This window comes from Phoxinus phoxinus (genome assembly GCF_949152265.1).
Source record: "Phoxinus phoxinus genome assembly, chromosome: 22".
In the NCBI taxonomy this organism is placed as follows: Eukaryota; Metazoa; Chordata; class Actinopteri; order Cypriniformes; family Leuciscidae; genus Phoxinus; species Phoxinus phoxinus.
This window is the reverse complement of record NC_136897.1, coordinates 13,149,956-13,177,821: the sequence shown is the minus strand read 5'-3', so window position 1 is coordinate 13,177,821 and position 27,866 is coordinate 13,149,956. Positions and strand designations below refer to the sequence as shown.

The window sequence follows — 27,866 nt, the reverse complement described above, 5'->3', positions numbered from 1 at the left end:
TTGCAATCTATACTTCCAACAGTGTGTCTAGGAACATTTAGTGTTTTTGCTTATTTTTGTATACTGTTCCTTGTTTGTGAAGGGTGATGATGTCTTCTCTTAACCTTTTAGACCATTCTTTTGACTTAGCCATATTTCTAACATGCAGTCAAACGTGACACTCAACAAACCTAGCCAGTTCAGATATGTCATGTATTCTATCTTAAGCACACCTGGTGCAACTAATGAAGCCCTTGATGATTAGTTGCATCAGGTGTGCTCGAGACAACACCTGTTTTGCAGATTTGTGCTGTTGTGAGGGGTTCTATTCAGGGGGTTGAATAATTTTGAGACTATACAGAAGTCATTAAAAGTTGCATTTTCAGTTTAATTTGGGGAAACCACTATGTGTAGAGCTATTTCAATTACTTTTGTTTGATTTGTTCATTGCAAACAGCTGAAAGTCTGTACAACTGTACATCAAAAAAAATAGCATGCCCTATTATCAGGCCCTAAATATGTCAATATATTAGTCTAGTATACTATACTGTACATGTAATGTATATATTCTACTGTAATATAAATTAATCTACGCAGCGTTTTAAGCAACTGGCAGACTATCCTTTGAGACAGCGCTCCGCATCTGTCGGCAAGCTGTCAGTGATCGTAGATAGAGTTTTATTCAACACATTATCAGTAATGAGAAATGCCTGAAGTTGACAACCATCTTCACACATCATAATAACAATCTTAATTTTAAACAGTGCGGAGATCAGTTTTTGGGCAAGAACTGATTCAAATGGTGACACTACACATATATCTGACTGTCGCTTTGGCTAATTATTTCACCCAATCAAAGCACAGAATTTATAATGAGTTATAGAGAGCAACAGTGGGGTTCCGGATGTAAAAATCCCATTCATTTTCTCCACAGGAAGTGATTTTTACCGATTACTTATAAACCTTACAAAACAGACCAACTGTGATGTACAAGGTTGTTAATTGATGATATTTGCCATCAGCCCACATAATATTAACTTATGTTTACTAGTGAAAGTAATAGTATTCCTGATAGAAAAAATACTTTACTCACGATTCTTCTAAAATAAAATAAAAATACCAATCAGAAAATCAAACAAAAAAATCATGGCAAAAGAACAATTTAGTGTCCACCCACACCCATGAGAATGATGTAATCGAGTCTCCCTACACTCTCAAACTACTAAGATATTTGTTCATAAGTTGGAGAAGGATAATAACCTTTTGATAAATAGACTCTAGTTAAACACTTTAGATAATAGATGCAGGTTAAGCCCTATTTCGATGGAAGGAAAAAGGAACTGAAGCTATTTTCAAAATAAACTATGCCATAAATGTATAAAAAATTTGGTTCAATAAAAAATAACTTTTTATAATGTAATATTAAAATATTTGTGTGTATCAAAATGTATGCATATTTTGTAATAGGCTAAACATACAATAAATTGCTTCCATACATACGCAGCATGTTTACATTGTTTCTACATACGCAGCATGTTTAAATCAATAGATTTATATGTATCCGTCATTTTAATTTCGATATGTCATTGGCCAACAGTCAGTTGTATAACTTTGTCTTTTTGTCCAATTTTTTTAATTTAAATCAAAGAGTGTGATGTGTAATTCACCTCATAGCTGGTAGGTTGGATTCATGGCTTACACAACTCTTTAACTAAACAAAAAAAATCCCGATGGGAAAAATACTTCAAAAACCAAAGCTGCTAAAATAAAGTGGGCGGGCACTGTTGCACTCTAACGGTCAGTCCCGATGCTCTAATCTGATTGGACAACACAGTTCCATAAGTTGTGTGGTGATGTCAGCGTTAGAATGTTATTCTTCAAGTATTCAAAAGGACACATTTCGCTATGAAAACTAGGAGGTAAGTGCAGCTTGGCATAATCAAAGATTATTTAACAGAAATATATTACTTTATGTTGAGATACTGTAGTTGAAGTCATATTTATTTCCTCCAGTCAAGGCATCAAATATACAGGGTGCATCAATAGTTACTGTGTTTAAAAATGATTTCATATATAAACTTATGTATTGCCACCTAGTGGGCACTACTGTGAATCCTTATCTAGTGCCCACATCTCTTAAATTATTTTGGCCTATTGTACCAAAAATGTATTTTTAAGGAACAAAACTCTCTTTCTCCCCACACGGTAGTAACACACGTACATAAAGATGGCAGAATTTGCAGTCTACCCTTAAAGCAGGAGCTCGGCCTATTGCCAACAGGTGTATATGTCACAGTGACCTTTTCCTAAGCACATCTCAAGAGCGGCAGTGAATCAGCACCCCGGCCCTCTACATTATTTAAGTGACTTCTCTAACAGTACACTAACAGCAGCGCTCTTACAGAAGAATAATAGCAGCGAATGTATTAAAGTTTCAGCCCGCTTGGAGAATTGAGAACTTGTCTGAACTCTATCTGTATGCGGAGAGCAGGCCTTCATTGGCATGTAAAACGCATATTTCCTGGGCTGTTTGAATTCATGAGGTGTAACCCATGTGAATGGGATGTCCTGCGTCTCAGGTGTCCGTTATTTCCCAAAAAAATCTGTGATTGCTTCTTTGACTGCTTTGAGCCATGAAAAGCACAGCATTAATTTTAAATCTCTTTCAGGCACATCATGGCAAACTCGACTGGAAGCCCAGGGCTCCAGGGACTACAGCAGACGGTTTTCCCCGAGAACACAGAACCCCCAACGCCTGCCACCATCCGGTCAAAGCAGCCTGAGGAAAAGGGCCAAAACAAGAGAAGAGATAAAAGGACAGACAGCGGTGCCCCAAAGAGGAGCAAGAAGAATGACACCCGAAGAAAAGATGGATCGCTGGACGACTGTGCGGAGGCAAATAATAAACGAAGCCCCCTTTCTGCACCCCCTCGCATTTCTCTAAGAGACCTGATGGAGGCTGAGACAAAGTTAGTGTTCGGTGACGAACAGGACATTACCCACAAGTCCCTGGCCTGCACCGCCACACAATTAATGTGTCAAGCGGCTGAAATAGGAGGGCCTCCGAGTGGACCTAATCTCAGCTTTCTGCCTCAAATTGACAAATGGCTCGATGTAGCTTTACAGGACGCCAACTCGTACTACCAACTGAAGAATTATGCCACTGCAGCCAGCCGTTTCACTGCTGCACTAGAGGTACTCGATATTTACATTTTTACCACAGGCTTCCCGACCTACAGGCCTTTATATGTTCATTTAACACACTGAAATTTCTGGAAAGTGCGCATGAACTGTTATGGGGATCCTAAGGTGTTTGAAGTCGTGTTTGCTATATGGATCTGCTTGGATGTTCAGGTTGATTGCAAGCATAATCTTAAGATTGCTTAAAAAAGTGATAGGACAAGTTTCAACAAAACACATGATTTGAGGTATCAATCAAATAACAAACCAGGCAAGACGATTAATGCATTAATTTAATATCTGATGCTTGATCAAATGCCTAAAAACCAAGCCTGAACAATAGAAATAACTGTGAGAGAACAATGATAATTTAAATAAGGTAATCATTCAGTACCATGGTATTTATCAAAGTACTACTGTAACATTCCCATCTGATACCATTGTACTTTCACTAGTTTTAATCTTGTTGAATAGACCAGGGAAGTACACTATTCAAATTTAATAATGTTATTAATTAATTAAATGATTTAATTAAGTGTTAGATGGCAGCAAAGGTAGGTCTAATCTAAATGTAAAAAATATGGGAAAGGCAGATGCACAATTAAATAAATTAAAAAAGAATGAATTAATCGACGTCTGACTCGGCTGCTCTCTATGTCACCTTAACAAAAGGTTATTGAAGATATTATGAGGCACAGAGCAGAGCTTTAATTAATGTTTACAAACCGTTGGAGCTCAAATGCTCTTTAAATCATAATTCTGACCTGTTACCTGGATCCCACATCACCAGACTCTTAATGCGTTTATGTGGATCTGCAGAGTCTTAAACGTCACAGGTGTTCTTTCTTTTTTCATTTCTCTCCACTAAGATTAATACGATTTGTCGTCACAAAATACATGAGGTTAAATGAGGTAAAGGCCATCAGGAGAATATTTAGCCTATACATGCTTTGTTGAAAAGTGGAAAGTAAATAGAATATTTTGCTTTTAATTAAGCTGTATGTTTATTGTTGAGCTGACAGTACTTAAAAAAAAAATTCAGTGTTCAAGGTAAAATTCTTTGTATTTGGCTTTGTGCATTGCATTCATGTGTAAATGATCCGAGCTCAGGTCACAGAAGTGCATCAAGCATAATATTGAAATGTGACAGTGATGTGACTCTCTTTCATTAAAAAATATTGATTACATTTAATTTGAAAATGTATCAACTATCTTATAAGAAGGATTATAACCTGTAGCACTACTCGCAAATACAATATGTAAAACATCACTTTGAAAAAAAAAAAACTATCTATGAAAAGAAAGGTTTTATTTATTCAGTTATATTTCTCAATTAATTTCTCACATATTTCTCTCTCCCAGCTGTGTTCCAAAGGTGCTGTGTTTGAGAAACATTTAAATGCTGATTATGAAGAAATTTGTAAAGTTGCCAGCTTCATTGAGTCCAGGATTGTGGCCTGCTATCTCCGAATGAAACTGCCAAACCCAGCATTGCTGCATTCCTACAGGTAAATCACAGACAAGACACACACACACACACACCATATGGATACTTTAAAAGTGTTTTTTTTAATACATTTTAAAGATTTTTATTGAAAGAAATTAATTTATCCTTACTGTTATTCAGCAAGGATGCATTAAATTGCTAAAAATTGATAGTAAAGACTTTAATCATTTTAATAAAATGGTATTTTATTTATCAAAGTATCTTTAAAAAAATTCTACACCGGAATGAATTACATTACATTAAATTACATAATAAATATTAAAACATAAATCTTGTTAAATAAAAAAGTAGTTTTTTAATAGTTCACAATATTACTGTTTTTACTGTATTTGTTGGGCGGTGCAGGAGACCTAAGACTAGCTTCAGGTCTTCACACCTGCGGGCCAGAATGATATCCCTAAGATCCCTCCTAGATTTTCTCAGCCACGCTTGCCTTCTGACCCTGCCTCCAAGCACTCGAGCTGGGTCCAGAGTCAGAAAGGGGTTTGGGGGGCTGAAGGAACCTGGGCTCGAAAAGGGATGTAGCATTTGAACACCGCAGATTGAACCCTCGCCTCTCTGAACCTCTCAACTACCGTGTCTACAGCATTGCCCAAGGGCCAGAGGGCGAGACTGGGGCATCAAGGAGCTCGGAAGGATTTCTCCTTTAACCTCGAGAGGTTCAACCACAGAAGCCTCTCTGTGGCAACCATAGCAGAACCATAAGGGGCTTCCGCACCAGAACTATTGGCGGAAGTACCCGTTTTTTGGCGTGTTCGCTCCGCAGGAACTAGGAACCTTTCGGAGGAACTAATTTAGCTCCTACTTCAGAGTCGGGTCTAAACCAGCACTTTAGGTACTACCAGTGATGTTAATGTGCGCTGATTGGCCGAACGCACGTGAAACACCAGCACCCGCCATTTTTTAAAAAGCTGTGTAAACAGATTATAGCCTATATATTTACTCCTGAAACTAGTAAATAGGGCTCCGCCAGCCTGACCTGCTGCCACGTATGCCTTGCCCACCAGCCTAGATGACATTTGGCATGGCTAAGAGGGCAGGACCGGAGCCCTCAGGGAAGACGCCGCACCAGGGGAGAGAGATCTCGCGAGTGCCTCTTTAACCCAGGGCATCTTTTCATAACCATGTTCATGCAGTCCCTTCACATTCGAATAATTTGAGGCAGTGGAGGTTACCACGCAAGCCAAATAGGGTTTCCTCCACAATGCCTCACCATGGAGATCGGGGAGAAACGTTGTGAAGGGGGAGTGTCGATGACCTGTTTGGTAAAAGTGATGACTTGTAAATCATCTTAAATGTTTCACTGTACACTGCTGGTGGACTCGTTGGTTAGCCTAAATTTGCACTTTACTTGAGCCCCCTTATTGATTTGATTCTGGAACCGGGCTTGGCTCAGCCATATCTGTATGAACCAGAGTACTCTGAAATCAAGTTTAGAGAGCTGGAAGAGACTGAGGCAGTGGTACAGACAGAAGCTACAGTCAGACAGTGCGTAGATTGTGTATAACCAAAGACTTTATATACAGAAAGATGATGCACTCTTATTTGGGAGAAATATGATGGAATAAGTCCCAAAAAAGAAAAGAGCCAATCGCTGATTGGCAAAGTCATTGCGTCACTGCCGTTAGAAGCTCCTATGGTGTTCTGAGACACCCGCTTAGGACTGCGCATTAGCTTGGTCCAGCCTGAAATTTTTTTTTGTCATTCATAGGTGATTTCAAATATGAAATTGAATCATAAGCTTGGCGAACAGTTTTGAATAATTTGTTGTTTCCTTGTTCAAAGAGATAGGAGCATGCCAGCGAGACTTTTCAAAGATGGCCGCCGAGTGAAATGGCTTGTCATTGTCATTTAGGGACTTTGGTATAACTATGTTGTGTTCTGTGAGGTGAATATTCCGGTTGTCGTGACAACAGAGCGAGTTATCGTATGTGTGAGAGGCCGCTGTCGGACTCTCAGGAACACGCACAAAGTAACGGCCGAGCTCAGTATTTTGACTTACAGTAATAATGCATTGGACCAACGCCAAGGTGATGAAAACATGACTTTTCATTTTAGGGTGAACTATCCCTTTAAGGTGGTTCTGTAAAAAGTGTCCATCAGCACTTTTTTCAATCAGCAATGTCTACAAGTGATCTGCAACACTTACTCAAAGTAGATGGATGTTGATTGGTGTGTTTGAGTGTAGTGTGACAACAGTCATTTTCGAAGTGGACGGTGAGAGTAAAGCCTCCTGACCTCCAGTTAACTGAGTCTGCTGTAGCCAGTTAGACATGCCCCTGTGCTGTTCTCCTTTGCTCCTCCATTAGCGAGCGAGAAAGAGAGAGAGGGTTTGTGGTTTCTCTCAGCAATAACTCATCCTGACTGCATTGTACCCTTGAAAAGTTCTGAACAGCTTAAGAAATGAAATGCAAGCCTTTGCAGCTCCCTCTGTTGACTAGAGGGCGATGAGAACAGGCAAAGTAGGATAATACTAGACATTTATTTATTCTAATTTAAAACTATAGTTAATGTGAAATCAAAAATCAATTGATCAAAATTGAATAATTGATTTCTCATTGACATCAAGTAGGCAAGTAACGCCCACTTTTAATCACCAAATCCATCTCCAATTATAATCAAGTCCTACCCAACAATTAATTTGGAAATTATATTATATATTATATTCAAAACAACTTCTAAAATGTATTTATTAGTTAAATGCTTGACCAAACATTGTTTTCATCAAGTTTTGTCAAGAGGTTGGACTTAGGTAACACATGCCTGGTTAACGTGGAGGCCATGCCGTAGAAATAGAAACACATGCTACGACATGTAATGTCTGCAAATCTTGTCAGCCCGTGTCCCATCTGTCAGTGTTGTTGCTAGCAGTGTGCTATTTATTAAATATAGAAAATGCTTTTCAGTGAGAGAGCACTGGAACATTAAAAATAAACCTGACACTCAAAACAGCCTAGAAATGTAATCGAATGTAGGGACGGTATGGGGCAAAGTCACATGTAAAACACAGGAATACATTTGTACTGTAGATATAGATTATTATATATATAACGAGTTGAGGTATGAAATATGATAGAGGGAAATATGTGTTTAATAGAAGCAGATGGGTTGTCGTGGCAACATTATGAGCCATATGTAATGCAACAACAATTTTTGAAATCCGGTTCTCGGTCCACAGCATATTAAATGCACACTGACTAACAGCCAGTTAGAGCAGTTTAAGTTGTTCAGGGAAATGCAATTTTGGAGGAAACAACAACATAGAAAATAAACATGGGAGCTTGATTTGGCTGGCCTCAACCTTTTTCCTTTCTTTTATTAACTCAAATGATACACACTTAAAAAGTATGTGGAACATATTTAATTTTGTAGATTGTATTTCTATTGTATTGCACTTATTGTAGTGTGTGTGTGTGTGTGTGTGTGTGTGTGTGTGTGTGTGTGTGTGTGTGTGTGTGTGTGTGTGTGTGTGTGTGTTTTTTTTAAGGTTAATTAAGGTATTTTTAAAAATCTACTTGACCAAAAATCTTTTCAATGTTGATAATGATAAGAAATATTTCTTGAGCACCAAATCAGCATTATGATTATGATTTCTGAAGGATCATGTGACAATTAAGACTGGAGTAATGGCTTCTGAAAAAAAATATATATAATAAAATAGAAAACAGTTATTTTCAATTGTAATACTTTTTCACAGTATTTTTGATCATAAAGACAACCTTGGTGAGCATAACCTAAAAAAAACTTACCAACCCTAAACCACTACCTTTGAAAGTAAAGACCTCCACAGAAATAAAAGCATAAATATCCTACTTTTCCTGTATTCTGACTATATTATGTCAAACATTTGAAATTGTATTGAAATGCGAAGCTTACCAGTGTGTTACTAATTAGTATTAAAGCGCCATATTTCTCTTGCATAGATTAACACTGGAAAAAATAACGAATTAACCTATAGTTCACTTTTAAAAAGCATGAGAACAAGATGGCACCAAGTTGGAAAAGGATTATGAAAAGTGACTATATAATTCACACATACTGTAGCTCACAAGTTTTTGGTTTGCTGATTTAAAGTTTATATTTTGAAGTTATGTGTTGATATACAGAATATCTGCACAGAATTCTAAGATACAATCCTTCAGATAAGGACTCGGCACAGCATTCAGCTTCACACATGCTGTTACTGTACACATGCAAACACTCATTTGCTGTCAACTCAGATGTTTTAGAACAATAAATGAACACCTCTCGTACACCTGAATGGTTGCAGACAGGTGTGATGAATACAAGAAACAGGGATCCTGTATACAGCTGTAGCTTACATAAAATCAAATGTTCGTACCAAAACCGCACATCTGCGATTTGGGCATGCAACGCTTGTCAGGCATCTACTATTCTTAAGAGCTTGTGATGATGATATCTACAAAGATAGCAGGTTTGTGGAAAGTTCATGATTACACTTGTCCATATTTTAGCTACCATAGTTTATCAAACACAGTTTATGTGCACATATTTGATTGCAACTTATCCAATCAGATATATTTATGCTTTATATCTAATAATGATGGACTGCAGCAGTTAACACAGGTAGGCTGTGTCAGAATATGTTACCAATGACACGGCAGATTATTTACAAAAGTTGATGATGAAACCAGAACCGTGAAAGACAAATGGATAAAGTATGCTTTATTCCCCGTTCTGCAACTATTACATTCAGTTCTCTTTGCTTCATTGTGTCTTATTTATTGAGAGGCCATAGCGCTCATGAAAAATTACGTAGCGCATCACTGAACATGCATTCATGAACACATCCCGACTATGTAAGGTTCTACATACCGTATGTACAGTACAGCGCTAAGTCAGCATTTTCTGGCATGAACATCATCAAATCAAGCTCAAGTTCAGGACCATGTTTTCTCTTATACTGGCATAAACATGCGGTATATGTTTTTCCTCTGTATTCCTATATTCAAATATTTGCCAATTTGATTTTCTTTTTCCTTTTAACAAAAAAAAAAAGTTAAAGCTGTGAAGTCATGTTTGTTCTCTAGACAGACCTTTTAAAAGTATTAAGATGATATCCAAACATTAATAAATACCAAACTCTATACTGTTCAGTATGTTAAAGGATAATTCCGGTATTTAACACCTTGAGTCTATATTGTAGTTTGTTTTGGATGAACAAGAGTGGTGGACAACATTTTTTTGACAATGGTTCCTCTCTCGAGTTTTTGACTATAATAGAATTGGCCATGGACCCATTTAACATTGGAGTCAATGGGCATGTCCGAACATGTCATTAAAACAGCCATTAATGTTCGTTTACAAAACTGTTAAACTCACCGAGTGGTTAGAGATGTTAGTTGATGATTATAAACAATATATCGTCGCAATATATGATTCCAATCCGTTTATTTTGCTATAGTGGAACTATTTTTTCAACAATGGGATTTTACAAAATGACGAATAAAACACGACAGAAACTGTATTTCGCAACACTTTTTGTTTCTGGAACATCAACTAACATCACTAATCACTCGGTGAGTTGCACAGTTTTGTAAACGAACATTATTGGCTGTTTTAATGTCATTTTCGGACATGCCCATTGACTCCAATGTTAAATGGGTCCATGGCCAATTCTATTATAGTCAAAAACTCGAGAGAGGAACCATTGTCAAAAAAAATTTGTCCACCACTCTTGTTCATCCAAAACAACCTACAATATAGACTCAAGGTGTTAAATACCGGAATTATCCTTTAATACAATATAATATAAAATTAATTAACATTTGCCAACACTTGCAGTTAAATATATATACAGGTGCTGGTCATATAATTGGAATATCGTCAAAAAGTTGATTTATTTCAAGAATTCAACTTAACAGGTGTAACTAACTAATATATTATATAGACTCATTACATGCAAAGTGAGATATTTCAAGCCTTTATTTGTTATAATTTTGATGATTATGGCTTACAGCTTATGAAACCCACGAAATCAAAATCCCAGAAAATTCGAATATTACATGAAATCACACCGTAATACCATGGTCATTGAACCAGGTTTTGGTTCTTTTGGCAGTGTGGGCAGGTGCAAATCCTTCTGGAAAATGAAGGAAGCATGAAGTGCTTTGAAAATATCCTGGTAGACGGCTGCGTTGACTCTAGATTTAATAAAGCACAGTGGACCAAAGTCCTCTTTTCTGATGAGAGCAAATTTTGCATCTCATTTGGAAATCGCGGTCCCAGAGTCTGGAGGAAGAGAGGAGAGGCACAGAATCAGCGTTGCTTGAAGTCCAGTGTGAAGTTTCCACAGTCAGTGATGGTTTGGGGTGCCATGTCATCTGCTGGTGTTGGTCCACTGTGTTTTCTGAGGTCCAAGGTCAACGCAGCCGTCTACCAGGAAGTTTTAGAGCACTTCATGCTTCCTGCTGCTGACCAACTTTATGGAGATGCAGATTTCATTTTCCAACAGGACTTGGCACCTGCACACAGTGCCAAAGCTACCAGTACCTGGTTTAAGGACCATGGTATCCCATTTCTTAATTGGCCAGCAAACTCGCCTGACCTTAACCCTATAGAAAATCTATGGGGTATTGTGAAGAGGAAGATGTGAAACGCCAGACAACAATGCAGAAGAGCTGAAGGCCACTATCAGAGCAACCTGGGCTCTCATAACACTGAGCAGTGCCACAGACTGATCGACTCCATGCCACTAAGTATTGAGTGCTGTACATGCTCATACTTTTCATGTTCATACTTTTCAGTTGGCCAGCATTTCTAAATATCCTTTTTTTGTATTGGTCTTATAATATTCTAATTTGGGATTTTCATTAGTTGTTGTCAGTTATAAACATCAAAATGAAAAGAAATAAACATTTGAAATATATCAGTCTGTGTGTAATGAATGAATATAATATACAATTTTCACTTTTTGAATGGAATACTGAATTAAATCAACTTTTTCATGATATTCTAATTACTCTAAACAATGCTGGGTTGTTTTAACCCAAACCTGGGTCAAATATGGACGAACCCAACTGTTGGGTTAACATTTTTTATTAAAAAATTTAACCCAACGGCTGGGTTTGTCCATATTTGACCCAAATTTGGGTTGAAACAACCCAGCATTTTTTAGAGTGTATGACCAGCACCTGTATATATATATATATATATATATATATATATCCAAGTGTTGGCAAATGTTAATTAAATACCCCGATTTTACTGTACAGAACAAGTGCATGGTAAATTAGTTTTTTTTACATGATTGACAAAGTACAATCTGATAATTCTTCAGTCTGCTGTTTGGCCCCCCTAGTGTTACATTAAGGTAATGTGGCCTATGAATAAAGTAGAATCAAGAATCAAGAGCCCTAATCTATAGTCTCTCTGAAATTAATCCAGCGAAAAACTAGTCGAGCTGATGTTCTGAATACTTTAAACCCTTTTATGGATTACTCCTTGGCTTGTACATTTATCTGCATGTTTCAGGGAAGGAAATATGGAGAGAATACCTTGGATGTCAATTGTTATCTCTCTATTCTCCGCGAAGGAACTCGCTTTGAGTTGCCATGAGGATGTGGGTGGAATCCCATCAAAGACAGCTTTGTTGATTCCTGTCGAACAGATTTTGTATATATTAGCTATGTGCACGACAGGCAGGAACGCAACAACACAATTCAGATAAAAATACAAAGGTAGCGGCTTTTGTGTTCCGTGTGATGACAATGCTTCTAAAGCGTTTAAAGTCGTAGGGCTACATGCCTCTTCCTGTCATGTTCTCAGGTTGGAGGTGCAATTTTCGAACAATGATCCTTTTCAGTCTGTCACCGTGCAAAACTAAGTTGTGATCTACAAATAATTATTGTCAGGCTTCTTGAGCAACCTCTAAAAGGAGACTAAGCTAAAGGCAGACAGAGCGACATCAAAACGGCTTCCTCTCATGACAGATTACACATTTCAAATTCAAATTTCAAAGTCTTTTTAACTGTCAATAACGCAATGTTAATTATGTAAGGGTTAATTATGTACAGTGTCCATTGTCAGGTATTAACAATCGGTTTTAGAACTCCTTTACTAGGTGTCCTACATCACTTTATAATGGACACCCTGCAGCCAATCAGAATCGAGTATTCACCCAGACCATGGTATAATGATTATTAATGATGCAAAACTATATTCTATACATTTTCCTCATCGTACCGAAGATGTCACATTTCTTTCTTTCTTTTTTTTTTTTTTGGTTAGACCTTATTCCATATACCAGTAAAGCATTCACTCTAACCTTTTAACTTTTTTAATGTCACACTTGTGATGTTTTGGCCAGGAGCTGAAGGTTAATAAAGAAGGTTAATAAAGGTCAATGTTATGCACAAATGTAATTCAATATGACAAGTTTCTGAGTAGTTTTGGCATGTTAATGAAATGTTAATGTATTTGGTCTAGATCTTCTACGCTGCTGCTGCAGAAAAAGTATGGAGTTGCTACTGCCAATAGATACACAGACACACTGCCGTGAGCAAGTAAGACTGGGGTTCTCAACAACTCTGGCCGTCGAGATCCAGGCGGCATTTGAAAACGTAGACAGCTGACTTGTTGCCTTGCTGCCTTATCAGGCAACGACTTTGTAAGCAGCATTTGCTCTCTAAGGTTCCTCACAAAACTGATTTTGGACAGGCTTCTGAGGCAGCGTAACGGTTTAATGATCTACAGCAAAAATAGAACAAGCTTTGGTGATATCTAAGCAAATATTCAATTACTATAGTAATTTCTCTCTAGAAATGACATCAGAGTGGAAAACAGTGGTCAAACAGGTACATTTACACACAAACTGACCACCAACTACAACTTTCAGATGCCGTCTTTATTTATTTTTTTAGCTCAACTGTCACAGAATGGAAAGTACAGGATTGTGAGATATCAAATGTAGCGAAGGATGCATCCATGCTGCCTTCAAAAATCAATCAGATGAAGGAATCAAGGAGACAAACGGCCCTATCTTGCACCCAGCGCAATTGACTTTGTACACCGACGCATGTATCATTCCTATTTTGCACCCGCGCACAGCGGACTTTTCCCTCCACAGACGCACGTCGGTAAATTAGGGAATGAACTTGCGCTCGCGGGGGGTGGTTCAGCGAAAAGAAGAGGCGTGTTCTGGCGCAAAAGTTCCCTGGTGCTATTTTCCAGTTTAACTGTGCGTTCACACCGCCGCCGGCGAGAGCGGCAAAATTCGCTCTCGCCGCCCTGCCATCAACGCCGTGAGATTCGGGGACTCTCTGGCGCTCTGACGTAGATTTTAGAATGCGTGATTTTTTTTAAACTTTATTTAAAGGAGCCGCAAAGCAAATAAGAACTGAACATAAATCAGTATCCTATTTTGTGCAGACTGGCCACACGTAGGGTATAAGTTAACCTATTAAAATCTTTTAAATGTGAAAGTAACAAAACACCAGCAATTTAAGACACCTTTTTCCATTCGTCGTTCTTTTTATTAATGTCCCTGTATGTAAACAGGGAAAATTCGTACAATAACGGGAAACCCGCAACAGAAATAATTAACTTTTCCTCCATTATGCTTAGGAACTAATGTGGTCGGAACCAAAGTTTACAGGATTGTGTTCTCTGGTATCCTCTCAGGCGGAGGACTTCTACATTCCGATTGGTTGCCGCTGGTTGCCGCCGAACCGCGTCATAGCTTATTACCATAAAGTTGACTTGATTTCAACTCTTCTCGCCGCTCTCGCCGTCCAAGACGCACCGCCCTCACTGGAGCTCGCCACCGGCTCTCATTGAAAATGAATGGCTTCCGGCCACTTTGAGGCTCTCGCCGCCGGCGGTGTGAACGCACAGTTAGAAAGCAATTCCACCACTGACCAGGAAAAACCCAGTCTAAAGACAGTGGCGCGTTGCACGTTAGTCAAATGGTATTTTAAGGGCGCGTGCTTGGCCATAATGTAGCGTGTTAACGCGCATACACTTTGATTCTCTAATATAAACAGACGCAGCAGTTTTCAGTTTTGCAAATCATACATTATTACAAGGAAAAATATTAACACACGAGGGAAATCATTGTTGTGTCCGTGAAGATGTGAAAAAAATCTATCAAAAAAAAAAAAAAATCTAGATTAGGCTAATCCGCCGTTATAATAGCGATCCGCGTTGGAACAAGCGTGCCTGCTCTTAAAGAGAATGTGAGAGGACGCTCTGATTGGTTTATTTCACGTTACGCCCAAACCGCACCTATGAATAATCAAGCTACTTCAGACAAACCACTTTTAGATTTGCGCCAGGCGCAAGAGGCATTTATCCCGCCGGGAAAATAGCAACAGCGCCCGCCAACAAAGTTACTTGCGCTTTGCGCTTTGACACTTGCGTTTCAGATCGTTAAAATAGGGCCCAAAAAGTGAAGCTAATATTGGATTCTGACGTGCCTTGATGCCTTCATTCCTTGGCATGCATCCTCCAAAAGCAGCGTTTTTAAGCTTTCGGACACAGCCCAACTTTCCTGCAGAGTTTAGCTCCAACCCTAATCAAACACACCGTAACAAGTATATCAAGGTCTTCAGGATTCCTAGAACGAGACAGGCAGGTTAGAGCTAAATTCTGCATCGTGGAAAAGTGGACCTCGAGGGCCACAGTTGAGAACCTCTGATGGAAGATGTACTGATGCTGCATAAATATACATACATAAATCCTGTAGCAGATCTAGGCAAGTGGAGTTGGGGAAGGTGAAGGATTTCAGGGGAAATCTGATAATGCACTGCAGGACTAGCAATGAACAACGAACCAGAATATTTAAATGTTGAGCACACTATCTCAATTGGTTGCAGAATCAGCAGAGACCAATCAGCTTGTGCCATTTGGTAATGGTGTGATTGCTTGCTTTTATAATGGATAATTTGAAGGTCAAAATACTCTTACCCAGAACAAATAAAGCTTTAACCAAAAACTCACCAGCTGTAGACAAACACAATGATGTTTATCAGCTGTTAGGTAACAAGCCACTGGTGAATATAATCAAAATAGATGACAAAATGAGACATTGGAAAAATATCCTCAAACTCTTTCAACAGGCAATGAAACAACAACAACTCCAGAACACAGTCCAAATTTCAGTGCATCAGAACCACATTTTATATAGTCTGACCTCTCTGCCTTTTGTGACTCAGTTATGTTTTCACTCTCAAAATTCACAGATGGACCACAGCATAAAAAATGTATAATGGACATTTCTATTAATTATTAAAATAACTTTCTGTCATCGTCTCCCTGCCTTGTCTCACAGGTTGAGGTCAGAAGTGCAGCCAGTGAGGAGGTCTCAAAAACAAACAATGCACTGCATTACTGACAACAGCACAACATTCCTGATATGATTCTGCTCAATGTCTTTTATCATTTAGAGTTATTTTATCATTATAAAAGGTATGAACCTTTTATCCCCAAACATAAACTATCCCAACCACAGTCCTCAATCTGTTCACTGACCATCTGACAATTTTGAAGGCGCTCACCCAAGTGGACACATTTTAAATTGTATTTGAATTGCATTGTAGTGTGGACTGTAAAAAAATATGTATTAAAAAATGATGAGGCATGATTAGTCATGTTACGCATATTGTACCTATAGATAGGCTATCTATGGTTATACCGTCATGTTCATCTGCTATTCACCCTGACAGTGTTGCTAAAGAGTACGTTTACACGACAACGATGTACTAAAAACTGAAACGTTTTTTCTTTGTGTTTTTCGCGTACGTCTAAAAACGCTGTATAATGCATGCCAGGCCAGTAGTTGGCGATGCCACTTTGTAAATAAATAGTATGCGCCTATAGACTGAACACTTACTGTAATACGCATGTGCATGACGTCGGTGTTTTCAAAAATTCAAATTTTTGTAGTTTACAAAAATTGTATTGACAATTGTACAACTGTATTGTTTTCAAAAACTTGCACTTTGAACCTGTTTTCAAAAGTTTGCATAAAATGTTTTCCGTTTTTATTGAAAATGGTGTCGTGTAAACGGCCCCTAAGATAAATGTTACTTTGAACAATTTGCAAAGTTTAGCTCCAATCTTGTTTAAACTCACCTGCTTGCAACTTTTTAGTAATCCTGAATACCTTGCTTACTATATTAGCTCATCCAAATGTGTTTAATTAGGGTTGAAGCAAAACTCTGCAGGAAAATAGACCTTGAGGGCCAAAGATGAAAACCCATGTTTTAGACCATACATGGAATGATGATTGAGTGTGACCTGGATGCACCAGTAAGTAGCAGGATATTTTCCTAATAAAATTATTGTGGCATAAGAATAGGTTAAAAAATATTATGTATGGTCTTTCGGAATCCCCTTAAGGAGCTTTTGCAGTTTACGCATGCGCAGTAAACTGATTTGAATGCTTTCCAACATTTCAGTGTGGACGAGCAATCTTTGGAAAATGCGTGATAAAGTTAGTGTGGATGAAGAGTGTTTGGAGAAAGAAAACTCTGCTTTCAAATATATCCGGATTAAGTAACCTAAAATTTTCAGCTCTAATCCGATTACCTGGCTATAGAATGCTCTTTTTTGTAGTTTGATCTGGTAAAATGGTTAAAAAAAGTGTTTTTTAGATGGACCCTTCTTGTCTAAATTGACTTTCTTGGCCAAAATATGTTGCAATAAGGACTACAAGTCATTAACTGGTTTGACATAAGTGTCATATTCTGACATCCGGGTGGTTATGGAGCACAATGAAGAAGAAAATCCATTTTTACAGGTTAATGGGGCTATAGTTTAATAACTGTGATGTTTCAGCTCTGTAAATTATTAAGGAAGTAGATAACAGAGAGAAAGTGCTGGCCAGAGAATGAGTAAAGCCTGGCTTTTTTCACACTCTGTCTCTGTCTGGAGGAAGCGCCGTGGCGATTCATCTGCCTCGTCAAACATACGGCACCGGCTCTTCAATTACCAGCGACCTCGGCTGTAACCAGCACATGTAAAGCACAAGGAACATGCAGTTCATTTTACCAAGCATTAAAAGGTTCAGTAAAAGAGAGAGTGTGTGTCAAGTAACACCCCACATGTTGGACATTTTATGACGGAACTGCAATGTATGTAGCTCCAAAGTTGGCTATGATCGCTGGCAGGCGGCGGCGTTTTTTTTTAAGGATGTGTTGCTTCTTCACTGAGGTCTCTACACCTGTCTTCCTGTCTGTCTGTCTCTCTGGAGCACCTGTCAGAGATGACTTAGAATGTAATGATAGTGACAAAAATACTGTTTGTTTGTTCCTTAATGCCTGCTACAGACTGTGCGATTTCTGCAATCTTATAAGATCATTACAAATCACTCTGTACTACATGGATCCAATAAACTTGGGTACGACATGTAGTCTATGTTGACTGTATGATGATGTACGATGACTGTACTTGGCTACGACGCAAGATAGTATCTAAAATGTCATCAGCATGCACTAGTGGTAAACAAATAGAGCTAGATGAATCGCACTTTGGCAATTGTGGTTTTTATTACAGTAATCTTATTTTATTACTAAATAATAGTAAGCTGTAGTAATAGTACTAAAATCGCAGCAAGCTGATTTTAACGTTTTCCAACATTTCAGTGTGGACGAGCAACTTTTGAAAAGTGAAGTTACCTTGAAGAAAATTAAGAAAGCTTTGATGAAGTTTGCGTTGACGATGAGTGTTTGGAAAAAAACGGGTTGTACTTGGCTGTAACCCTTTAGCGAGATGATGCACTCAAAGCGCTATGAGAAAACATCTTTGTTTGACCGGTTGTTAAGTATGTGTGTCAAACACACCAAGGAACTTGCCTTTAAATAACCTCTGATGATGATGTCTTTGGAATGCACACTTGTGAGAGGCTATAAATAGACGTAAAACGTGTGCCGAGAATACCAACGCCGACCCACTGGAAAGTGTCTGGACCCCTTAAGGTTGTGTGGTGTGTGCTCACAAATATGAGGTTGGGATGTCAACTTGAGGACATGTGAGCCCAGAGTAGCATGAACATCCAAACTATAACATCTGATGAATTGTGCTGAGAGGACCAGCCTGCCGCATCACATACTTGTTGCAAGGTGGCTCCCCTTGCCAAAGCCTTGGAGGAAGCAACCCCCTGGTAGAATGAGCCCTAACTCCTAGAGGCAAAGCTTGACCGCGCGCCTCGTTGGCTAGAGCAATAGCGTCACCCATTATAACATTGTTTACTTGGTGGTGGCTATCCCCCGGTAGCGGCCCCCGTAGCAAATAAAGAGTTGCTCTGACTTACGCCACTGGTTAGTGTGGTGGACATAAGTCTGAAGAGCACGGACTGGACACAGTCGGTGAAGTTTCTCCTGCTCCAGCGAAGTTAAAGGCGGAGTAAAGAAGACGTCAAGAATGTCCGGATGCACGGTCGAGAATGGAACTTAAGGTAGATAGTCTGGGCAAGGGTGCAAAATAGCTTTGAACAGTCCATGGGGCAAAGTCTAAGCAGGATGGCGAAATCGACAGAGCCTGCAAATCCTCAATTCTCCTTAAAGAAGTAAAAGTCATGAGAAAAACAATCTTTAGAGTCAGAAGCCTCTTCGCTCTAATGGGAGGCCTCTGGCTCCACGGATGAAGCGGGTGACTAGAGGGTGCTCCCCGACTGGCGCCCCTGTCAGTCAGGGCGTGGCAAGCCGTCTGCATGGCGTGCAGTACACCATATTTCAAAGATGGATTCTTCTTGCGGAGGGATCCCTATCACTCAGAATAGTCTGTACAACATCAGCTGGAAGCCCAGAATCGGACATGAGGACATCCCGATCTGGAGAGAGAGCGAAAGGGACAGACCCATCTTTCGCTCCTCAGTCAGATCAACTCGCAAGCCCCATAATCTTAATGTGGCAGCTTGCCCTTATATGAAAATATGCGAGATGAGCGTGAAGCACTTTAATGGAGAACAACTCACAATGCCACACTCACCATGCTCGAACACAAGGGCAGCATGCTCTTCCCCTAAACACTCAAAGCAGAACTCAAGTGTATCATAAACTGGGACGGGCAGTAAACACGGACGCACGCCTCGCCTGGTTGTTTGCGGCATGATGTTCTCTTTTTCACCTTTTCTTTTCACATTGACAAATTTCTGCACACTGACAACTGGAAATCTAACTCCTAACAAAGTGGACAGACACACACACAATGCGGCCTGTTTCATCTGTTTCACGTCTATTTATAGCCTCTCACGAGTGCACATTTCAATGACGTCATTCTCAGAGGTGTTTAAAGCCAAGTTCATTGGCGTGTTTGCCACACATAGCCTACTTCACAACTGGTCAAACAAAGACGTTTTCCCATTGCGTTATGAGTGCAGCATTGAGAGTAGCTTTTTCAGGGAACTCCATATATATCCAAATATATCCGGATTAATGTCGACATAACCTTAAATTGCCAGCTCTAATCCGATTACCTGGCTATAGAATGCCCATTTTGTGTGTGTCTGTGTGTGTGTATGTGTGTTTTTAATCTGAAAAGTGGTAAAATATATATATATTTTAGGATGGACCCTTCCTGTCTAAATTGAGTTTCTTGGCCAGAATATGTTGCAGTAAGGACCACGAGTCATTAACTGGGTTGGCTGTGGTTTTAAAGTATCATATTCTGACATTCGGACAGTTATGGAGCACAAAGAAAATCCAGTTTTTACAGGTTAATGGGGCTCTAGTTTAATAACTGTGATGTCAGCTCTCTAAATTATTAAGGAATTAGATAACAGAGAGAAAGTGCTGGCCAGAGAATGAGTAAAGCCTGGCTTTTTTCACACTCTGTCTCTGTCTGGAGGAAGCGCCGTGGCGATTCATCTGCCTCGTCAAACATACGGCACCGGCTCTTCAATTACCAGCGACCTCGGCTGTAACCAGCACATGTAAAGCACAAGGAACATGCAGTTCATTTCACCAAGCATTAAAAGGCTGAGTGAAAGAGATTGTGTGTGCGAAGTAACACCCCACATGTTGCGACAAGTGATGACGGAACTGCAATTAATGTAGCTTCAAAGTTGGCTATGATCGCTGGCAGGCAGCTGTTTTTTTTTTTTAAGGATGTGTCGCTTCTTCACTGAGGTCTCTACGCCTGTCTTCCTGTCTGTCTGTTTCTCGCTGGAGCACCTGTCAGAGATGACTCAGAATTTAATGAATAGGAAATTAGGTAATACCATTTGTTTGTTCCAACGGTAAACAGCTGATCAGGCCAAGAAGCGTTTAGGAAGCGTGGTTTTTGGTTGTTGTTTGCGGTGCAATAGATGATTGATTGCATGTTAAGGACACCAAAGCAATGCATATCACTTTATTTTAGAATTAAAAATTAATTGAACCAATGATGATTTGAATGAAGTCAACTTTTTAGCACATTTCAAGTGTATTTTAACTTCTTAGGTAATGTCAATATGACCCATTTCAGGTGAAGCCAATATTACTTTGTTAAAACTTAATCGGAGCAATTTCTTGAGGATATACAACACCACAAATCCATGAAAGGGGCGATCTCTAAGATCTATACTAAACAATCCCCCTCAATCGAGGATGATATAGGAGGAGGAGCTAAACCTGGTACTTGAGGAAAATGTTTGGGACTCAATCATTGCCTGAATACATTCATCAGCAATAAATGCTAGGCAGACTCTCATTCAATTCAAGAAAGTGCACAGAAATCACTGGTCCAGAACTAATCTTAACAAAATATTTCCTGATTTTTTTTACCCAACCTTCCTTCGTTGAGTAACTGAACCAGGAACTTTACTGCACTCTTTTTGGCCATGTCCCAAGTCTTGTGACTTCTGGGGGAGTGTTCAGATTTTTCTCAGTTATCTTCTCTCTTTACCAATGGACCCTAGCCATGTAACGGAAATGTTTGGTGTTTTAACAGAATCTGTCAAACGGGCTGATAGTGTAACCTTGGCAACTTTATTGGCTAGATGATTCATTCTCATGAATTGGAAACCAATGGGTCTTTTACTTTTAGCATGTTCTTAAAAGGGAAAAGATTTCCAATGAGACAGAAGGATAAGCTCTTTTGAAATGTTTGGCGCCCTTTCCTGCAATATAGGGAATACAGTACATTCTTTAGTTTGTTTAGTGTGTATAATTATTCCTGCCTGACATTTTGTGTAATTTGTATTACTGTTGTTAATATTATTATTATTGTGAATATGTGTTATTTCTGTATATTTTCCCATTGTTACTATTTGAATGATGACTCACTTAAATGTGAGTTTAATTAAAGCAAGAGTAAATGAATAAAAAGAAAGAGAGAGAGTAGAGAACGAAATCTGAGGCAGAATGCTCCTCTAAAAGAGATTCTTAATCTCAATGGGACTTTTCCTGGTTAAATAAAGGTTAAAAAACACAAGACGCAGATTGAAAACAGTAGTAATTATAATTATTTTATCAGGACAATTGTTTTTTGCTAGGGACAGTTCAGTAGTCGATATCGATATTCACCCTATCAATAAAAATATTGATAGGGACATCTCTACTCAATTCTACGCTCTTTATGATTGATTGACACCGCCTTTGTTGGCTTTTGGTACTTACTGTTTTTTACATTCAAATTAAACTTCAAAACTCCATTCTGACTGACTGATGTATGTTATATAATTATTTGCTGTGGAAATGGAAGTGTATTCCTTTATTTTTTAATTCTCTTTCATCATCATTCAGAATATCTATCTCATGCATTATAAATTACTTAAAATAGGAACAACATTTTGTTCTACAGAGTTTTTTTATATACTAATGGACATCAGTGTCTTACATTTTTAATTTATTTATTCATAAATCACATTATGGGTTATGATTGATCCGTTTTATGTAGTTTGGTTGCAAATTGTTCCTGGAAACATGATTTCACATTTTTCCCATCTCTCTCTTGATTTGCAGGAGTATCCAGCTAAACCCCATTCGTTTTCGGAACCACCTTCGACAGGCTATGGTGTATCGACTGCTGGGAAACCCCTGTGAGGCTGCAAGGTAAAATTGGCATTAATGGAGGGCTCAGAAAGGTTCCTTTCCTCAAAATGAAGACAGATTCATTAGGAGAAAAAGCTCCCAGTCATTTAGACAAACCCCGCACACATGTCTGCCCAGTGGTTCGTTACATCTCCCTCTGTTCTGTCGGCCTGTGCTGGAAAAATATGTTCTGAACGATACATAAATACTGGAGGTTCAATGGGGTGCGTGTGGAAGAAGACAATTAGAGCTACGATTACATCCACTCCCGCCACCGCTGACTGACATATTCCCCTGTAGCCTCCACGCACTGGTGTCCCATATATGTTTTAATGATATGGTTACCAAATGCCCATGTTCCCATCATTGGTCTTTTACAGATGACAGCTACCATTAGTTATTGAACGGCAGAGGAATAAATCGTTTAGAAGCGTCGGTTGCACCAAATGCCATGGCCAACTGGTGGCTGCTGGGGCCATTTATTTGCGAGGAAGTCATATTCTGTTTGATCATTATCAAGCCACATTAACCAAGTTGAAATAGATTAGAGGAAGAAACGGGTACTTTGGTCTCTCTCTCTCACTTGTTCTTGCTTTCCACCCCCTCTCGCATTTGAGTTTCTGCAAGCAGAAATAGATCAACTCCGCCATCCTGCCTACAAATTTAGTGCTACTGTCCCAGTGGGGGAAGAGATGTTTTGTGGGAACATTGCAAAATTGCATTTATATGAAGTTGATAGGTTGCACTAGCACTATTTGATTCAGGCTCTTTATGCATTTTCATTGCAGTAGGTGTGGATGAGATCTGGCCTAGCTTTGCTTACAATTGTGCTATATTGTGGAAGTCATCCAGAAAATGTTTTCTTATAGCGGCCCAAATAACTTTTGGACAACTACAGCACACTTAAATATCATTGCATTATATCAAACTAGGTGGCAATTATTTTAAACATAGAGAGCACAAGCACACTTCTCGCAAAAACATACATTTAAAAGATACCGGTTGGATTTAATTTTTTTTATGTTTTTTAAATAAGTGCTCACCAAGGCTTCCTTTATTTGATCAAATGATGTAAAAACAGTAATATTGTGAAACATGATCACAATTCTTTTCTGTCTTAATATAATTTTGAATGTAATTAATTATTGTGATAGCAAAGCTGAATTTTCAGCAGCCAGTGCCACATTATCCTTCAGAAATCATTCAAATTTTTTATTTAGTACTGTCCTGAATAAGATATTTTACATAAAAGATGTTTACATATAGTCCACAAGATTAAAAAAATAAATAGCTGAATTTATAAAAAATTGACAAAGTTTATGTACCCTTGAGTGTCATTATCTGGATGATCCACAACTGTGTTTATTTTATTTTATTTGTATGGTTGTTCTTGAGTCCCTTGTTTGTTCTAAGCAGTTAAACTGCCCAATGTTTTTCAGAAAAATCCTCCAGGTCCCAAAAATTCTTCAGTTTTCCAGCATCTTTTGCATATTTGAACTCTTTTCCAGCAGGGACTGTATGATTTTGAGATCCATCTTTTCACACTGAGGACAATTGAGGGACTCAAACACAGCTATTAAAAAATGTTCAAGCATTCACTGATGCTCCAGAAGGAAACACTGTGCATTAAGAGCTGGGGGGTGAAAACTTTTGAACAGAATGTCCACATTTTTCTTATTTTGTTTAAATAACTATTTTTTTTATTTAGTACTGCCCTTCGGAAGCAACATAAGATACTGTACTTACATGTTTCCCGGAAGACAAATTAAGTACAATTTATCTTGATATTCAAATTCAGCTCTAAAGGAGTGTTTACCCTTTAAATCGGTAAACATTCAGTAGGGAATCTAACTGTAAACTGGGCTGCAAACCCATTTTATTCTTACATTCTTTCTCAAAACGGGATTATGCTATTATATCATTCCTCTTGGATCTTGATGTTTGTGTGTGTTTGAGCAAAATGTTTTGTTCCTGAAAGAATCAACAAGTGTTTATTTATTCAGTCATTATTTTTTATTTCCTGTCGCCATGCAGGCTCAATTATTGCCAGCAAAAATATCTCAATAGCTCTTTATGAAATAGCGTATTACAAATGCATTCCTTGTTGCATTACGATTGCAAGTATCACTATGTTCTGTCAAAAATGTACTGTATACCGGTACATCCAATCTGGGTTGGTATGCTTTGTGGCGTTGACGCCTTTTATAATCAGTACAGAATTATAATAATAGTATAGAATCATTATTATTCTTGCATATGGTTAGAGTTGATTTATTTTGTAAGGACAAATGAAAAAGTCTATGTAGACTGGAACAGAATTCAAATCTTTGTACATTCCCATCAACTGAATCTCTGCTGACATTGCTCGGTACGGTCCACTCCTGAAACTCCTCACGCTAGATTAAGGCAGAGTCCGAGTGCAGTTTGTCAGACCACAATGCATGGTTGTGCATTTCAAAGAAGCGAGCGATGCCATTGAAGCTGGCGCCACTCTTTAACCTAATCACATCCTCCCTCCAGCAAATGCTGCTCAGCCATTTGAGCTCTTTTAGAGGAAAATGCATCTATGTTTTAAAGTTCACATGCCAGTAAATTTCACAGAGGCAATAGCTCTCCAGCACAAAGAAAGCAAATTATTCGCCACATTTTCATCATTGTACCATTTTCTTCCTCATTCTGCCAATGATTACTTATATCCATATCTATGACTCCTTTATTGAAACGTCATTTCTTTTGTGAGCAGAAAAGCTCTGGCTTCTCTTTTTATTGTCTTCACTGCTGTTATTTTCATTTCTGTAGGTAGTATCAAAGTCAGATGTCAACGCACGGCATCAGAAAACATTAAAAAAACAGTTACAGCTTCTCCAGGAAATATGTGCATATAGATTCATACGTTTAGTAGCACAGATTCACCTCCCATCGTAATCTTAACTGTCGGAGAGTGAGTGACACATCAAGATATTGAACTCGAAAACGGAAATTATTCTAGAAGGCAATATCGTTCCGTTTGTGCTGGAGACAAGCTTTCTCAATGCAGAAATAAAATTAACAGTGTAACCTTTGCTCTTGATGGATCCTGGCAGAATTTGCTTTAGGAAAGTGGTATTCATTGCTCACAGCGAAAGCCAGTACAACAGTAAACAGCATTCAGCATTTAGAACTTTAAAAAAATATATTCTTATGGCTCATTTCCAGAAGTCAAGTTTTTGTGCATGATTTGATTGAACGTTTAAGGGTGTTTATATAACTATAGGGCACTTTTAGCCTTTTAGAAAATAAACTTTCTCTGAACACACTTTTCACCTTCACTTGTTTATTTGTCGACAAACAATGTCGAGCTGTGGACATACAAGCATAAAAATCAGGGTAACACTATTTCGATTGTCCACTTTAGACATTCTACTAACTATGCAATTGTAACTTTGCAATTACATGTCAACTAACTCTCATTAGAGTATTATTAGATAGACTATGCTTAATATCTGTTAACATATTCTACTGACTATAAGTAACTTGGCAACTACAAGTCAACTTATTCTACTAACCCGAACCCTAGCACCTAACCCTAACCTAACAGTCTACTTCAGTCTACTAATACTCTAATGAAAGTTAGTTGACATATTGTTGCAAAGTTACTTATAGTTTGTAGAATGTCTAAAGTGGACTATCGAAATAAAGTGGAACCAAAATCAGAGATGTTTTTGGAACAGTAATTTTTCTAAACCCAATGTCATAGTCATCACATTTAAAAATTCTGATATGATGGAAGTGACAGAATACATTTTTGGAATAAAATTGTTGACTCCTTTGTCTTGCTAAGGCGCATTTAATTACTAACATTTATGTATCCTATAATAGACACTCAATTAATATTTTCACACTTTTTGCATAATCTAACAAAACTACAGCTATATATATAGTTTTAAAAATGTATGGTGACCTTGTTACAGTTCAAGTTCTGAGTAATACTAATTAGCAACATACTTTCTAAAGTTTTAGAATTAAAGTTTGATTTAGGGTTAGCTGCATGGGTCATTTTACAGTGTCCTTGGTTACATGTTACATGTGCTTACCATAGTAATAACAGTAAATTATGAATTTTTTACATGCAATTAACCCTCAACCAAACCCTAACCTTCAGTACTTAAATATATAATTAAACTGTAACAACACCTTATTGACACCTTAAGTGTAACCAAATAGTCTTACGAAAAGTAATAGTTCATGTATTTTTAAATTCCTTCATATTTCATTCAGAAATTTGTCACATTTTCAAAAATGTTGATGACAAAAAAAATGAAGCCATGATAAAAAGTTTGATGAATGTTTTAATTTGACCTCCATATTACAAACAGAAATAAACACACTGTAAATAAATGTCCATAGTTGATTACCGACCGCCTTCGATTTCTCTGTAACTTTTCTAGTTCCAACATCATAAATCTATTTTAAATTTGTGAATGAAGTGACTATACCCTTTATCATTCCATTGTTCGGCAAAGAGCGTTGTGAGGATTTGGAGCTCCTGCAGTGGTCTTGAGGTCATGCCCAGATGCAGAGCTACTGTGTGATGGTTTTGACATTGAGTGCGTTTCCTGTCAATAGCGCCCTATCTAGTGATTTGAATATTACAGGTTGCCACTTTAAAAGACTGAATAAGAATGTTTATTCAACCACCCCTGACTTCTCAGTGAAAAGTGCATTTGCGGGTGTATGTCTTTGGACAGCCAAATTAGTCCATTTTGGCTATTATGAGGCCAGATGCGTGCCGTCAGTGACAGAGCCATCAGTCATGAATGGGAGGTGTGCATGAAGAAAGAAGCTCAATGAGCTAATGTTCTCTGCCAGACCCATTTACAGCAAAGACATCTCTGTCTCTGCATTAAAACGATGGTGCTTATCGCTCTCAAACAAGGTCAATTGTGGCAGCCCTTTACTCAATACTTAGAGCTGTGTGAGACACTGACGTTTTTAATCACAATAACGTTACGCACACTTGGATTTTTAAAGAGTGTGGGGTTGTCGACTGTTATGGCACATTTATGAAGCAGTCTGCACCTCTCAAAGAGCCTACAAGACAGCATAGCCTATGCATTTCAAAAGGTTGGAAGTAATGCTTAGAGATGCAGAAGGTCTTTAAAGTCGGCATGAAAACGCCATAATGAGTCTTTTTTTATTTTTATTGTGACGTATATATCCGAGTGTAACAAATGTAGGCCGGGACTTGA

At 38.3% G+C, this 27,866-nt stretch overlaps 1 protein-coding gene and 1 long non-coding RNA gene across 2 annotated transcripts in view; both read left to right on the top strand.

The window, feature by feature from the left end:
- LOC306990423 overlaps positions 1 to 27,866 on the top strand; it is a 598,642-nt gene that overhangs the window by 407,863 nt on the left and 162,913 nt on the right. The window lies entirely within an intron of this gene.
- The window catches only part of LOC306990460 (spermatogenesis-associated protein 16-like), a gene marked incomplete at its 5' end in the record, with an annotated part of 111,660 nt that continues 86,449 nt past the window's right edge, over positions 2,656 to 27,866 (top strand). The window contains 3 exons of the mRNA XM_079597336.1: positions 2,656 to 3,174; positions 4,522 to 4,667; positions 22,570 to 22,659. Coding sequence (XP_079453462.1) covers positions 2,656 to 3,174; positions 4,522 to 4,667; positions 22,570 to 22,659 — 755 coding nt within the window. The remainder of the gene's footprint in view (positions 3,175 to 4,521; positions 4,668 to 22,569; positions 22,660 to 27,866) is intronic.